Here is a 13506-nt window from a genome sequence, read left to right as displayed (position 1 = left end):
GAAGCTCATAAAACAAGAGTCAGGACTTCTGGAGTCTAGGTTTTGGCAAGTTGCACAGCCAACATCTACACTTTGGAAAGTGGGGAACTGACCTAGCTGGTCTCTGAGACTCTTACCAACATTAAAAGTCTCAATCCATGAAACTAAAACATCAAAGTAATAATGCAATAAGGAATATTATTGAGCAGCATTAAATTTAAATACTAAAATGAAAACAATTTAAACTTGAATGTACATCATTTGTAATCTAATAAGCTAATTAACCAGTTGCCCTATCAACACTAAGTCTGTTATTAACAAGTTGGAAAATTCAAGTAAGTTTTGTTGTAAAAGGAGTATAGTAACTAGTGCTGTGTGCAACCCTTATGACTAGCCAAAGCCAGCATGCAGGTCCTCTATGAGCGCCTCCTCAGAAGAGCACAGCCAAGAGCCCAGAACGACACGCATGTAGGTATGTTTACAAATAGGCTAATTAAATATTCCCTGGTAATCAAACTTTGTAAACAATGTAGTGTATTCCCAGTGCTTTTATTCAAGAAATCATATTTATATAATCAGCTTGGTTTGCAGATAAATTTGGGTTAATTTAATTGATTTGTAATGTTGACATTTTTATTTAAAAATGAAAGTGATAGAGTGAAGATCTCTTTGACTTTCTACGTATCTAGTTTTTATAATGACCACTTTTTTCAAAACCATCTTATTGCCAAAATTTGCCTCTACTTCCCAAGTGCTGGGATTAAAGGCGTGAGCCACCACACCTACCCTCCATATTACATTTTAGACTTTTGTTCCTTCATAGCAGTAGTAACTAGTTAACTAACTTTCTGTAAATATATTGGAAGTTTTTACTTGGTATTGAATAATGGTTATGTTTTTAAATTATGAATAGCTGTTGACATTTTCAAATGAAATAAAATTGTATTCCCAGTTGTCAGATGAATAAACAAAATGAAATAATGAAGATAGTCTTTCAAAGCTTTTCACATGAATACTGGCTGAGAGTTGCTTAATTTTCACTAAAACTATCTTATTCATTTGTTTATCACTATGGAAAAAAATTACGGTTGAAATGTTATGCAGTGTTTTATTCTCACAGGAAGTTATTGTAAAAATTAAAGAATTCATAGTATGAAATTATGGCCATTTGTGGCATGCTTTAGTACTCTTTATAGTGATTAAAATCTACTTCTAGTTTAATTAGTATACTGCCAGCCTGTCTGCTTCTCCTGTGTGCATTCTGGTTTTACAAAATGCTGCCTAATATAATTAAGACTTGTCTTTAAAAAGGAGTAGATTTTGACTGTTGGAGAAAAGTTTTGATTTAAAACTAAAGCCTGGTGGTGGCATCTGACACCCAGCACTCAGGAGGCAGAGGATGGCAGGAAGCTAGCCTGATCTACAAAGCAGGTTCCAGGATAGCCAGAGCCACACAGAGAACCCCTGCCTCGAAACAAAAAAACAAAAAACAAAAAAAAACCAACCCTACCAAAGCTAGCTGTAAATACCATTTGAGTGTGTACCCATTACCTGAGTATACCTCTTCACCTTGTAACCCAAGCTCTGCTTTCTGCATTCAAAAGTAATGTTTTTCAAAAGGCATGTACAAGTAAGGTTATTGCACCGTTTCTCTCGGTTAGCAAAACATTAAAAAGAAAATGGCCAGTATTTGGGCAAAGAGTAGAATAGGGAAAATTTTGGTATGCCTACATCAAAGAATGAAATATATCTTTTATTAAAGTGCTTAAGCTAGGTGGTAGATTTCACCAGAGAAGTGCTGAGAAGGCAATGCAAATTCCAGAAAATGTGTAAAGTCACATTCCACTGTTGAAACTCGTTAACTCTGAAACTCATATGTGTATATGTGTATTTCAGAAACATAGAAGGATATATTCTGGATTGTAACCTTGGACAATAGAGGAACAAATGTCCTCATGATAATCTGAATAAATAGTGGGTACAGTTTTACATTTCTGTGAATTATTATATCATAACGTATCATTTGAAAAAATATAATTAAAACAAATTTTAAAAGTGAGATAAAATTCTGTAAGTGGTTCGAAACCATTGTAATTCAGTTTATCAGTTAAATTTAGCTTTTAGTCCTTGTTGAAGATGTTTTGGGCTGAGGACATCAGTCAGTGGCTAAAGTGCCTGCTGCACGAACATGAGGGCCTGAGTTAGAATCCCCAGCATTGAAGCAAAGTCTGGGTGGATCCCCATCACTGAAGCAAAGGCCAGGTGCAGCTGCTGCTTGCACCTGCAATCCCAGCAGCGGGGTGTGGAGACTCAAGAATCCCTGGGGTTTGCTGGCTAGCTACAACAGTGAGCTCCGGTTCAGTGGGAGACTGTCTCAAAGAACAGTGTGGCAAGCATATCAGGAAGACATCAGCTCTGACTTTGACTTGCACACACAAAGATGTTTTCAAGAAGTAGCTCACTAGCTGTAATCGTCATTTGGACTCAGATATGAATGTTAGGAAAAGGTATCAGACTTTAAAGTTTGTTTTCTAAAGTGGGATGTATAATCTAAATCTAATTTTAATGATTTTCTTGGTCATAATCAAAGGCAGTGAGCAGTGTGAAAGTAGATGTCGCCTGTGGAATTTATGCAGGGTTTGCTGTTGGGCTTTCACTTTTAACAACATTAGAAGCCACTGATGTTTCCAATAGTGAAATCATTTATAAAGTCAGTGAGCTAATAAGTCAGTTGCCGCATGTCTTAGGTGTTCCTTTGCTTTAGTGTGAGATGATTTTTTTATTGAGTTCGTTTTAGTTATATTTTTCTATTTTAAAGTTAAGAATATTTAAAGTTTGTATTTGAGACTTCAATGTAATTCTCTTTGTTTTAAAAATAGTTAATTTTTTTGGTTTTGGTTTTTTTGGTTTGGTTTGGTTTGGTTTTTGGTTTTTTGGGACAGGGTTTCTCTGTGTAGCTTTGGAGCCTGTCCTGAAACTCACTCTGTAGACCAGGCCAGCTTCAAACTTACAGAGATCTACCTGCCTCAGTCTCCCAAGTGCTAGGATTAAAGGTGTGCACCACCAACACCAAGCTAAAAATAACTAATTTTTATGTTGTTAGCTTCAGTATTTCCCTGTTGATATTGCCATTTTAATTATAAATGTCTTACTTGATGCTTAGAGTATACCTAAGTAAATCAGAATTGTAAGACAAAAAATTACTTTTAACAGTACCTAATGTCTTGTTAAATCAGGGGTAAACTATTATTTCAAAAGATTTTGTCCTTCATATACTATCAAAGGTAGTTTTCGATCTAATACTGAAATCTTTCCTCTAACTACCTTTTGCCCCTTTCAGAGGAAATGGATGTCGATGCTCGTCTCACTGAACTGTGTGAAGAAGTTAAGGTACTTGAAAAAATTTAATTCTAATTATTTGAGTGCTCTCTATTTTCTATCCTAAATATTTTGTCCAAAAAAACCTCATTTACTTATCTTTTTTTTAACTGCAAAGGTAAATTGAGTAATCATGGTAAAACCACAGATTAGATGGGCAAAGGCATCTAACCTCAACATACAGCTAACTTATCCTTTGAAAATTTTACTATTTTGCACATAAAGAACAATTAACTGAGCAAATATATACACTTGGCTTCTGTGATTTTATTTAAAGAATTTCTGAACATGTTTTTAAAGCACTTGTATAATTTTGTAACATAATATTTTTTCATCTGGTAATTGTTTTGCAAAGAAATAGGTTTCATTGTGATAATATTTTGCAAGTATAATTATACTTTGTTCTCCTTTACCCTCCCTCCATACTGTCCTATCTGTGCCCTCTCTGTACTCTACCAAATTATATCTTAAGCCACTTTTCCAGTCCATTCTTACAGTTAAATTGGAAACATTTTTCTTTTTTTAGTCAGGAAACTAAGTGTCTTGATTATCTTAAGTTCACTGTATATTCACTGTTCACCAGCTATGTTGATGAAAGAAATCAGAGGCATGAATCACATGAAAGTATGCATTTGGTTTGGAGTGTATTTCTGTATGTGTCAGTGAAAACTAGATTCTTTAATTGAAGTGCCTTTTTAATAATTAGAAGTATGCAGGATATGCAAGAATATAACTTTCCGTACTGTCACAGGGCTTATAATTCAACTGACGTTTTTCTTTGAAAAGTCACTAGTGTTGAGCTGAAGAGATGGCTGAGCAGTTAATAACTCTAGCTGCTCCTCCAGAGGACTGGAAGTTCTATTCCTAGCACTTAGATGGCAATTCACATTGATCTGTAACTCCAGTTCCTAGGGAGCTAGTACCCTCTTCTGACCTCCATAGGCCCTGAATACATATACATGCAGACAAAACATTAGTCTACATAAAATAAATAAGCAAGGGGTTTTACATATAGTTCTTAGTTACCCAAAGGGCAGTATTCTTTTAAAAATAATTATAAGAAATGTGCAGTCAATATGAAAAAAATAATCTAGTCTTTCATTCAGAAATTGAAGAGGGGTTGTTTTGGTTTGGGGTTTCTGTCTGGTTTTTGGTTTGGTTTGGTTTTGGCCTTTTAGGATTTAAATCTCTTTATTCCCATTCCATTCTTTTGGCTGACTTTTATTCATATATCTGCTCTTCATATGTTTCTCCCATATGAAAGTTATCACGATCCTTTCACTTAAGGAAACCTCCATTTGCCCTTCCTACACACACACACACACACACACACACACACACACACACACACACACACACACACACACACACACACGCACACACACACCTCTAACAACAGGCGTTAACAAGATGTGTTGCTGAGCCGCTTTTTAAGTTCCACTTGTTTGTAAATCTGGCATGTGAGATTCTTACTGTGCTTTGACAACTTTCTCTTCTTCAGTCACGAGAGTTAGCTCTCTTGCCTAGCCGGGGTCTTGAGTTCCTCTCCACTCACCGTCTGATCAGCCTCCGTTTCCATGATGAACGTTATTGTTTTATGTTATGTGTATGGTAGTAAAATACTGGCTGGTTTGCTGAAATTGCCTCAGTATCCATCAGTTAAATAAAAGCGACGTCATTCAGCTATTCGCTCTCCGTTGGCACACATGCGCACACATGAACACATTTGCCTCCATGCTGATGTTCCTCGTAGTGTTGTAACGCGTAACTCTCTGGAAGCGTGAAGCTGTCCGTCCTTGTTTTAGAAAGTGGAAAACCCTGACGAACTGGCAGAGCTGATCAACATGAACCTTGCCCAGCTGTGCTCACTTCTCATGGCGCTATGGGGACAGTTTCTGGAAGTCATTACACTGCACGAGGAGTTAAGAGGACTGCTAGCCCAGGAACACCATACCTTGAGGGTAAGTTAAAGAAATGGGGTCCTTCCATTGAGCATATGTATCTTTATAACTAAAAATAGTCCTACTTAATAGTGTTAGATAAATGTAGAAGACAGACATCATTGTATTGTTGTTTGATTTTATAGCTAATAGTAAAATAAGACAGTTCAGCAAGCATTACACCTCAGTACCAGCCTCTGCTAGAAAACCACCTAAAGTTAAATAACACATGAATGTGTATGGTAGGAGATAGCTCCAAGAGTCCAAAAGCAGGAAGGAAGTAGAAATCGGTCACCAAATAGGCATCTCTGATAGTCTCTCCTTCTTTTATCTGTGTTTTGGTTTTCCATTTCCTTCCCTGGCCTCTCGTAGGAATATATATTAGAAATTCAAGGTGAATATAAACCTACAATGGCCCTTATTCAGAAAGTTAAACTATTTTATTATATAGCATATACTGAATTCTGTGTAAATCAGATCATGTACTGTGTGTATATCCCCTTATATGCTACTTTTTAAAAATACCTGCCAATTGTTGATTTTCTCCTGTGTTGGGCACCATTTGAGAATATATACAATTATTCTCTTGATAGACATTTAGATTCTCCCTGACTTTGTAACTATTGCAAACCAAGAACAGTTTCTCCAAAGAGGACCATTTTCCCCTAGCGCTTCAGTGTGCATTTCCCATATCCATTATAGTAGCCAACTTTACAATAATGCTGAGTAATATCTGGCCTATCCTAATTAAAGTTGTTGGTGTGATAAAATGCCCTGATAGAGGCCATGTAAGAAAGAAGGGGTATACTTTGGCTTAGAGTTCCAGAGAGGATACAGTCCACATGACATCAGGGACATGAGGCCTACCAGGCGTGTGGCATTAGCAGTCTGAAAGCAGAGAGAGCAAGAACAGGCAGTGGGGTGGGACTATAAACTCTTTAGGCCTGCCCCCAGTGACATATTTCCTCCAGCAAGGCTTCACTTCCTAAAGGAAGTGTCAGCCATAGAGTGACCATGTGTTCGAACACATGAGCTATAGGAGACATTTTGCATCCAAACCACAGTATGGCCCATATTTAATTTTACCAGTTGTCCTGTCCTTTTTGACAGCCCCACCCCAGCCCACATTTGCAGGCCCAAACTCAAATTCACATGTCACATTCTGTCTTCATGGCCCTTTAATGTCATCTAATGGGTAACCTTTCTCTCTTTATCTTTTGTGACTGCTTGTGTTTTGCAGAGTATTGGCCAGTGGTTGCATAGAATACCCTCAGTTTGGTCTAGTCTTCCTAGTAAATAGAGTAAAATGACAGTGTAAGTAGGGCTGTTATATTTCTCTTCTTTTTCAAACAGTCTGATAAACTACATTTTTCTGAGGAGTTTTTCTATTCTGTCTGCAGTTTTTAAATTTACTGTTATCAAATAACAGAATGTTTCATTTTTTAAAAATAGCTGCCTGATCTCTAGTGTTTTCTACCATTTATTTACCAATATTTTTGTGCCCTTAACCTTTTTAGAGAGAGGCCTTAAACAGAGTCTCTCATTTTATTAGTTTTTTTATTTGTTTGTTTGTTTGTTTATTGGTTTTTCTAGACAGTGTTTCCTTGTGTAGCCCTGACTGGCTGGAACTAGCAAGGTAGACCAGGCTGACCTCAAACTAGTATTTTTTTTTTCGAGACAGGCTTTCTCTGTATTGAACTATTTTTTCATGTTGTTACTTCTCTCTTTGATGTGTTTTCTTTTTGTTTTATTATTATATTTCAATAAGTGTTATCAATATTAAAAACTAATTATTTAGGGTTCTTCCTTAGTAGTCTTTTAATAAAGATTGGTTGCTTTCTAAAAGGCCTACTATGAGATTCTACAGTGGATAAAATAGCGTAATTACAGTATCCACCTTACTAATGATCTTCTTTAGCTTCCCATAGTAATTTAAAATGAATAGCTCAAGAAACGCAGTGTGTGTCTTTCAATTTTCATTAACATTTTCACCACCAAGACTTTGAACGGTGATGACTTTTAGTATAAATTAGCCATGAGAGCTGGCTAACTTATACTAACATACTGCTGAACTACAGCCTCTTCCTTGGTGCTCTTTGGAAATCAGGATTGCTCCTCAGGCAGGCCAGTGCGACTGTTGTCATTGTTTTCTCCATAGCCTTCTGACTGGAATGTGACTAAATCACAAAGCAGTTTTCACTTGTATTCTCCTGGTGGCTAAGGATGGTATCATTGGCTGAATATATTTCTTTTGAGGGTGTTCTTCTCAAATAGTTCATTATTGCAAAGTTTAGATAATATGCTCAACCTGAATATTCATTCAGGCATCTTATTTTACTGAAATTATTAAAATATTGGATTCGGTGTTAAAAGGTCCCAAGTTGTATTTTTTTGTTGTTGTTTCTGTTTTTCAAGATAGGGTTTTTTTTTTTTTATGCTTTTTCGAGACAGGGTTTCTCTGTATTGTTTTGGAGGTTGTCCTAGAACTTGCTCTGTAGACCAGGCTGGCCTCAAACTCATAGAGATCCGCCTGCCTCTGCCTCCTGAGTGCTGGGATTAAAGGCGTGTGCCATCATTGCCGAGGTGATTTTTTTCTATATCAAGTTGTTATAGCTGGGCCTGGTTGTTGATGTTTATTGTCTCAGTACTTGAGCGACAGAGTAAGGCTTGCTGTGAGTTTGTGATCAATGTGAACTACATAGTGAGTACCAAAGCTACAGAGTAACACCCTGCCTCCAAATTACAAACAAAGCAAGCAGGTTCTGTTTTTTACAGTGTCCTCTGCCTCTTTATGTGCAATCGTCTCTACAAATCTTCATGTTCTTTTTGATGGTTGTGTTCATGTCATTAGCATGGTGATACTTTCAAGTCAGGATTCATGAAATTGCACTTTAAATGTGCAATGCCATAACTCAGGTATACCTCCAGAGAGCTAGAAAAATGGTGACTAGGGATGTAACTAGACGGGAAAGCACTGCCTCACATCACATGTGTGCTGGGTTCAGTTCCAGGTACCAGGAAGAGGAGGAGGGCCTAGAAAACCGTAATGGAGTAAGATAATAAAGTAAAATGACCTGTCACACATGCAAAAGCATTTTTTCCTTTGTTAATTTGCTCTTTTAGAAGAGATGTGTGTCAAGAAATCAATCCATTTAAATGAGCTAGAAATTTATCTAATATTAAATATGAAGCAGTTTTGTGTAATAAAACATTATGGTATCCTCCCATAACACAAAGAACCAAGTACATGTATTCAAATAAACATTTGTAAAGTACCTGTGTTTTTCAGGGTAAAAATAAACATAATCTATCAGATAGAGACCTTGTACTCAACATTAGACTCTGCTGTAGATGAACACGTGCAAAGTTATTATGACAAATATTCTTAGCAATTTGAACAGCATATTTGAGTAACCCAGAAAAAGAACATTTAGTCATTTTTGAAAGTTCAGCTTTTTTATATTTGCTAAAACTTGAGTAGTTGTAATATTGCCAAGTAAATGATTTTTACATTACAGTATATAACCAAACTCACTTTTATAAGCAACTGTAACAAAGTAATAGTACATTTCTTGTACCTCCTAAATTTGAATTTGGGAACCTAGTAAACTTTAATATTATGTGTTGCCATCAGGTGGCAGTCATACATTAGTTATGGTGATACAATACAGTGAATGAACTCATTCATGGCACCTTATCCCATTCTGCTAATAATTGTAAGGGAATTATAAAAAGAACTTCATATGACTACATAGAGGCATGGAAAGATTGCTAATTACAGAGTCTTGCTACAGAAAGACAAAAAGATAAGAACTTTAGAGCATAAGATTTAGTTTCCCAATCTTGAAACCTTGGGCTTCTCACTTAACTGGCTGTGTCTCCTTGGCTGCTTTTGCCATAGCTTCCTACTTTCTAAATGAAGATGTCTCCTCCATGGCACTTTTAAGGTTTAAATCAGAGCCTTAGCACAGAGCCTTGTAGGTAGGATACTAGCAAGAAATGCTGCTTATTGTAAGAATCAGAACAGTTAGGGAGAGAAGGGAGCCTCTCGCTGACTCTAGAATGCAGTGGAAGCTAAGAGAAGGAAGGAAGCATGAAGTGACAAAGGAGCCTTCTGGAGAACAGGCCAAGAAGGGAGAAGGGTTAAGGAAAAGCGTGGGTATTATGAGATACAGTATGGAAATGTTGTAACAAAACCTCTGTCTTTGTGCACTTAATATAATAAAAATGCATGTTTATACCTTATAGTCACCAGGGAAAACAAATTACAGGCAGACAGGCAGATATTTTTATTCGTCCTTTAGTGCTGAGAGAAACAGGAGGTAATTAGGTAATTAGACCACATTTGAAAGTAAGGAACACAGTGCATTTTTCTCTTCTGCGCCTCACACCTGATCTGTTTTACTCACCATCAGATTCTGCCTAACCAGACAAATTCTCATTTACTAAAATTCTTTACTTAAAAACCAAAGAATCTTAGATCATGTTTTCCCTTAGAAAAGTATCCTCAGTCCAGAGAGATGGCTCAGTGGGTAAAAGAGCTTGCCATTCACATCTAGCAACCTTAGTTCAAGTCCTAGAATCTATGTAAAGATGGATAGTGAGAACTGAAAATTGTCCTCTGACTTCCATGCATGGGCTATTGCGTGTACAAGCATGCGCACATGCGCACACACACACACACACACATCCTCAACATAATAGGACTTGAACATATGACATATTTCTCTTCCTAGATATCTTTTTTTCTCTTAATTAAGCTTACTGGTGTTCATTACCTAACAAAACCTTTCTTTTCATAATTAAAATATTGTCAAAATACAAACACAATGGAAGAAGTAGTCAGCAAATCCAGTATTTATCAAGTGTTGTTGAGAGAGAAGCCTTTTCCTTGCTGCTTTGGTTTTTTCCCCACCAGTCGCCTGGGCTCTGCCACATTGTAGTCCCCAAATAACACACAAGATGCTGTATTAATTATGAAGCTGTTGGTCTTGCTTGTTTCTTACTGGCTAGCTCTGACTTAAGTATTTATCCCATAATTGTTAAGCTAAGTATTTTTCTTACCGGAGAAAAGTTCCGGACATCTTACTTCTCTGGCGGGCTACATCGTGACTCCCTGTGTTTCTCCTTCCCAGAGTTCTGCTCCACTCCTAGACCCACCTATCTTGCTTCCCCATTGGCCAACAGTGCCTTATTGACATATACACAGGACTTCCCCCATCAAAGTGCATTCCTTTATAACATGCCAAAATACATTAGAGGACATAAAAGTCATCAAAGCATAACTCCTTTGGTGTCATAGCACATACTTTTAATCCTAGCACTTGGGAGGCAGAGGCTGGTGAATCATGGTGAGATTAATGTCAGCCTGATATACATAGCAAGTTCCAGGCCAGCCAGAGCTAAATAATGAGGCCCTGTCTTAAAAAGGAAAATAAAACATAGTTCCTGTTCTAAAGAACACCATATACAAGAAAGTGGTGTGACTGTGCCTCGTTCTACTAAGGCAGAATGCAGTGACTGCTAGAGCAGCAGTCAGAAATGCGTGTGCTCATATTATCTGTCCACAATAGAACCTACTGTTGCATGTGTGCTTGGTTCTTCACAACACTACATGCAAAAGTATTGAGTGCGATTTGAAAGTGCATCACCTGAAGCTCAGAGTCAAATGCCCAAAGTCAAAACGCTAGCAAATGGCTCAGTTTATGGTCATATGCTTGAAGGTCTGACAAATAATGTAGACGAAGTTAGCCACCTGGGGTTGCCCTCCATCATTTCCCATGCTTTGGGCACTGTTTTGGATACAGGAGACAAAGCAAATGGTACAAGTAACACCTCTACCTTTAAGGAGGAAAAATGAGATCCAAAATGTAAACTTAAGTTTCTCACTCAGTTCTGTTTCTTTATTCCACACCATATAGAAATACAGTGACTAGGAACACTGAGGGAAAGAGGAAGTTTAATTCTTACAGGAATGGTTTTTGAATGCCTAGTGGAATCAATATCTCTGCTTGCTAGTCTGTGCCAGATTGACTAATGAAACATGCCATGTTATCAATGCTCCTTGTTGAAATTATTTAGGTTCGCAGATTTTCGGAGGCATTCTTTTGTTTTGAACATCCAAGAGAAGCCGCCATTGCATACCAAGAACTTCAGTAAGTAGCACAAATCCAACGTGAAGATAATTTTATTTCCTCTTACATAAGATGTATATCATAGAATTTATTAATGACAGGCTTCTTAGTATTTAAAGCAGAAGAACAGTTTTAATTTTAGGAATTATCTTTTGAAATCTCCTTTCTGTTCAAAGAAAAGTATAATGGACTTACAGAATGTCCCCTGGTGTAAGCTTTGTCACACTTTGATAATACTGTGTAGCACTGCTCTTCGTGCGCCATCTTCTACCTTTGCTTCCTCAGGTCAGAATAGCCCACATTCATCATTTTCATATCCTATTTTCACAGTTTAGATGTGATTGGCACTGCCTTCCGTGATGTAAATGATACACAGTTAAAATACTCAAAATAGCCAGGCAGTGGTGGTGCACACCTTTAGTCCTAGCACCCGAAAGGCAGAGGCAGATGGGTCTCTCTGTTTGAGGCCAGCCTGATCTACAGAGTGAGTTCCAGAACAACTCTTAAAATAAAACAAAAAATCCAAAACAGATCCCTTTCATCATTCCTACAGAATGTGGTTAGGTCTTGTTTTCTGTGGCTTTAAAGAGTTGCTTGAAGTCATTTCACTAAGAAAAATTAAGCAGGCACAAAGAAGTGAATACTGTATGAGTATATATAATGTATATATGAAGTTTTGAAGAAACAAAACTAAGGTGAAGAAAGTCCAAACAGTGGTCCTCTTGGAGTTGACAGGGCTGGGAAACTAGAAAAAATGTGAGTAGATGGAAATAATTATTCTGTGCTGTGTATTTGTTTGTCAAATCATATAGGATGTATTTTAGTTCATATATATTTTGCCTTCTAAAAACTCCTATAAATAGTAACTGTGGTCATAGGAGGTAGTCATAATTGAAGTATAAAAAGGAACAGGTGTTAGCTGTTCAGACTGCACTATTTTGATTATTTTGAAATTTTTATTAGAAAATTTTTTCTTTAAATTTTTTTTAATGTGTCTGAATGTATGTATGTTTGCCATGTGTGGGCCTGATGCTACTGGAGATCAGAGAAAGGAGTCATATCTCTTGGAACTATGGTACATTGGTTATAGGTACATGGTTGTGAGCCACCTTGTGGGTGCTGGGAACCAAATCAGGCCTTTTACCAGAGCACTAAATTCTCTTTTTTTGTTTGTTTGTTTCTTTCTTTGTTTTGTTTTTTTTTTTTTGGTTTTTTTTTTTTGTTTTGTTTTTACACGGCAGGGTTTCTCTGTATTATTTTGGAGGCTGTCGGTCCAGCCTGGCCTCAAACTCACAGAGATCCACCTGCCTCTGCCTCCCGAGTGCTGGGATTAAAGGCGTGCGCCACCACTACCCAGCCACTAAATGCTCTTAATGACTGAGCCTTCTGTCCAGGCCCTAGAAAATCTTTCTGATCACTATTTTTTATATTAGAAATTTGTATATCTTGCTTTAAATAATGTTCAATGTATTTATCAATGTGTATTAGTAAAGCAGCCACGCGAAACACTTTTTCCCTGTGTTCTCATTAAATAATTAGTAAGCACTGAACTTTTGGTTCTACTTCTATGTGCTATTTATAGCAAATTTGGAACTTAAATAGTGTTCATTGACATTCATACAGTCGAATAGGAATTAATTTATCATCAAACTATAATTTCATGTCAATAATTTATTATTAGTAAATCATTATTTTCATTTTGCCAGTTTTATGTCTGACCAAGAAGCTTTTCCCAAGGACATTGTATATTGAGGAAAGGGGCTAGGACTGGTGGGGGAAGAGAACAGGGTAGATTTGAAAGTGGAGGTGGGTATAATTATTTTTTCACTACAATCTGACTTAAGAATATTTTTCAGTGCTCAGAGTCATCTACAGATGTGCACCGCTATCAAAAATACTTCCTTCTGCAGTTCTCTTCCACCCCTACCTATTGAATGTAGTGAATTAGATGGAGATCTCAATTCATTACCTATAATCTTTGAAGATAGGTATTTAGATTCAGTTATTGAAGGTAAGTATAATCTAACTAAAATATGTAAGCTATCTATGTCAATTTCAGCATATTCTTCCAGATA

At 36.9% G+C, this 13506-nt stretch overlaps 1 protein-coding gene across 8 annotated transcripts in view; it reads left to right on the top strand.

The window, feature by feature from the left end:
- Window positions 1-13506, top strand: part of Fam135a (family with sequence similarity 135 member A) — a 77961-nt gene that overhangs the window by 43659 nt on the left and 20796 nt on the right. For 5 of the 8 annotated variants that reach the window (XR_005870059.1, XM_040729188.1, XM_040729190.1 and 2 more), the window contains 5 exons: window positions 374-451; window positions 3320-3369; window positions 5163-5318; window positions 11379-11452; window positions 13288-13442. Coding sequence is in view for 6 of the 8 variants with exons in the window: in XM_040729188.1 (XP_040585122.1) it covers window positions 374-451; window positions 3320-3369; window positions 5163-5318; window positions 11379-11452; window positions 13288-13442 (513 nt within the window). In the remaining 2 variants the exon portion in view is untranslated. Of the gene's footprint in view, window positions 1-373; window positions 452-3319; window positions 3370-5162; window positions 5319-11378; window positions 11453-13287; window positions 13443-13506 lie in introns of those variants that run through there. The other 3 variants (XM_040729191.1, XM_040729189.1, XM_040729192.1) reach the window with 2 other exon arrangements.

The sequence above is a fragment of the Mesocricetus auratus genome, unplaced genomic scaffold, assembly GCF_017639785.1.
Source record: "Mesocricetus auratus isolate SY011 unplaced genomic scaffold, BCM_Maur_2.0 Super-Scaffold_100021, whole genome shotgun sequence".
Taxonomy (NCBI): Eukaryota; Metazoa; Chordata; class Mammalia; order Rodentia; family Cricetidae; genus Mesocricetus; species Mesocricetus auratus.
Note: the sequence above shows the minus strand (reverse complement) of the source record. Positions and strands in the feature narration are given on the sequence as shown.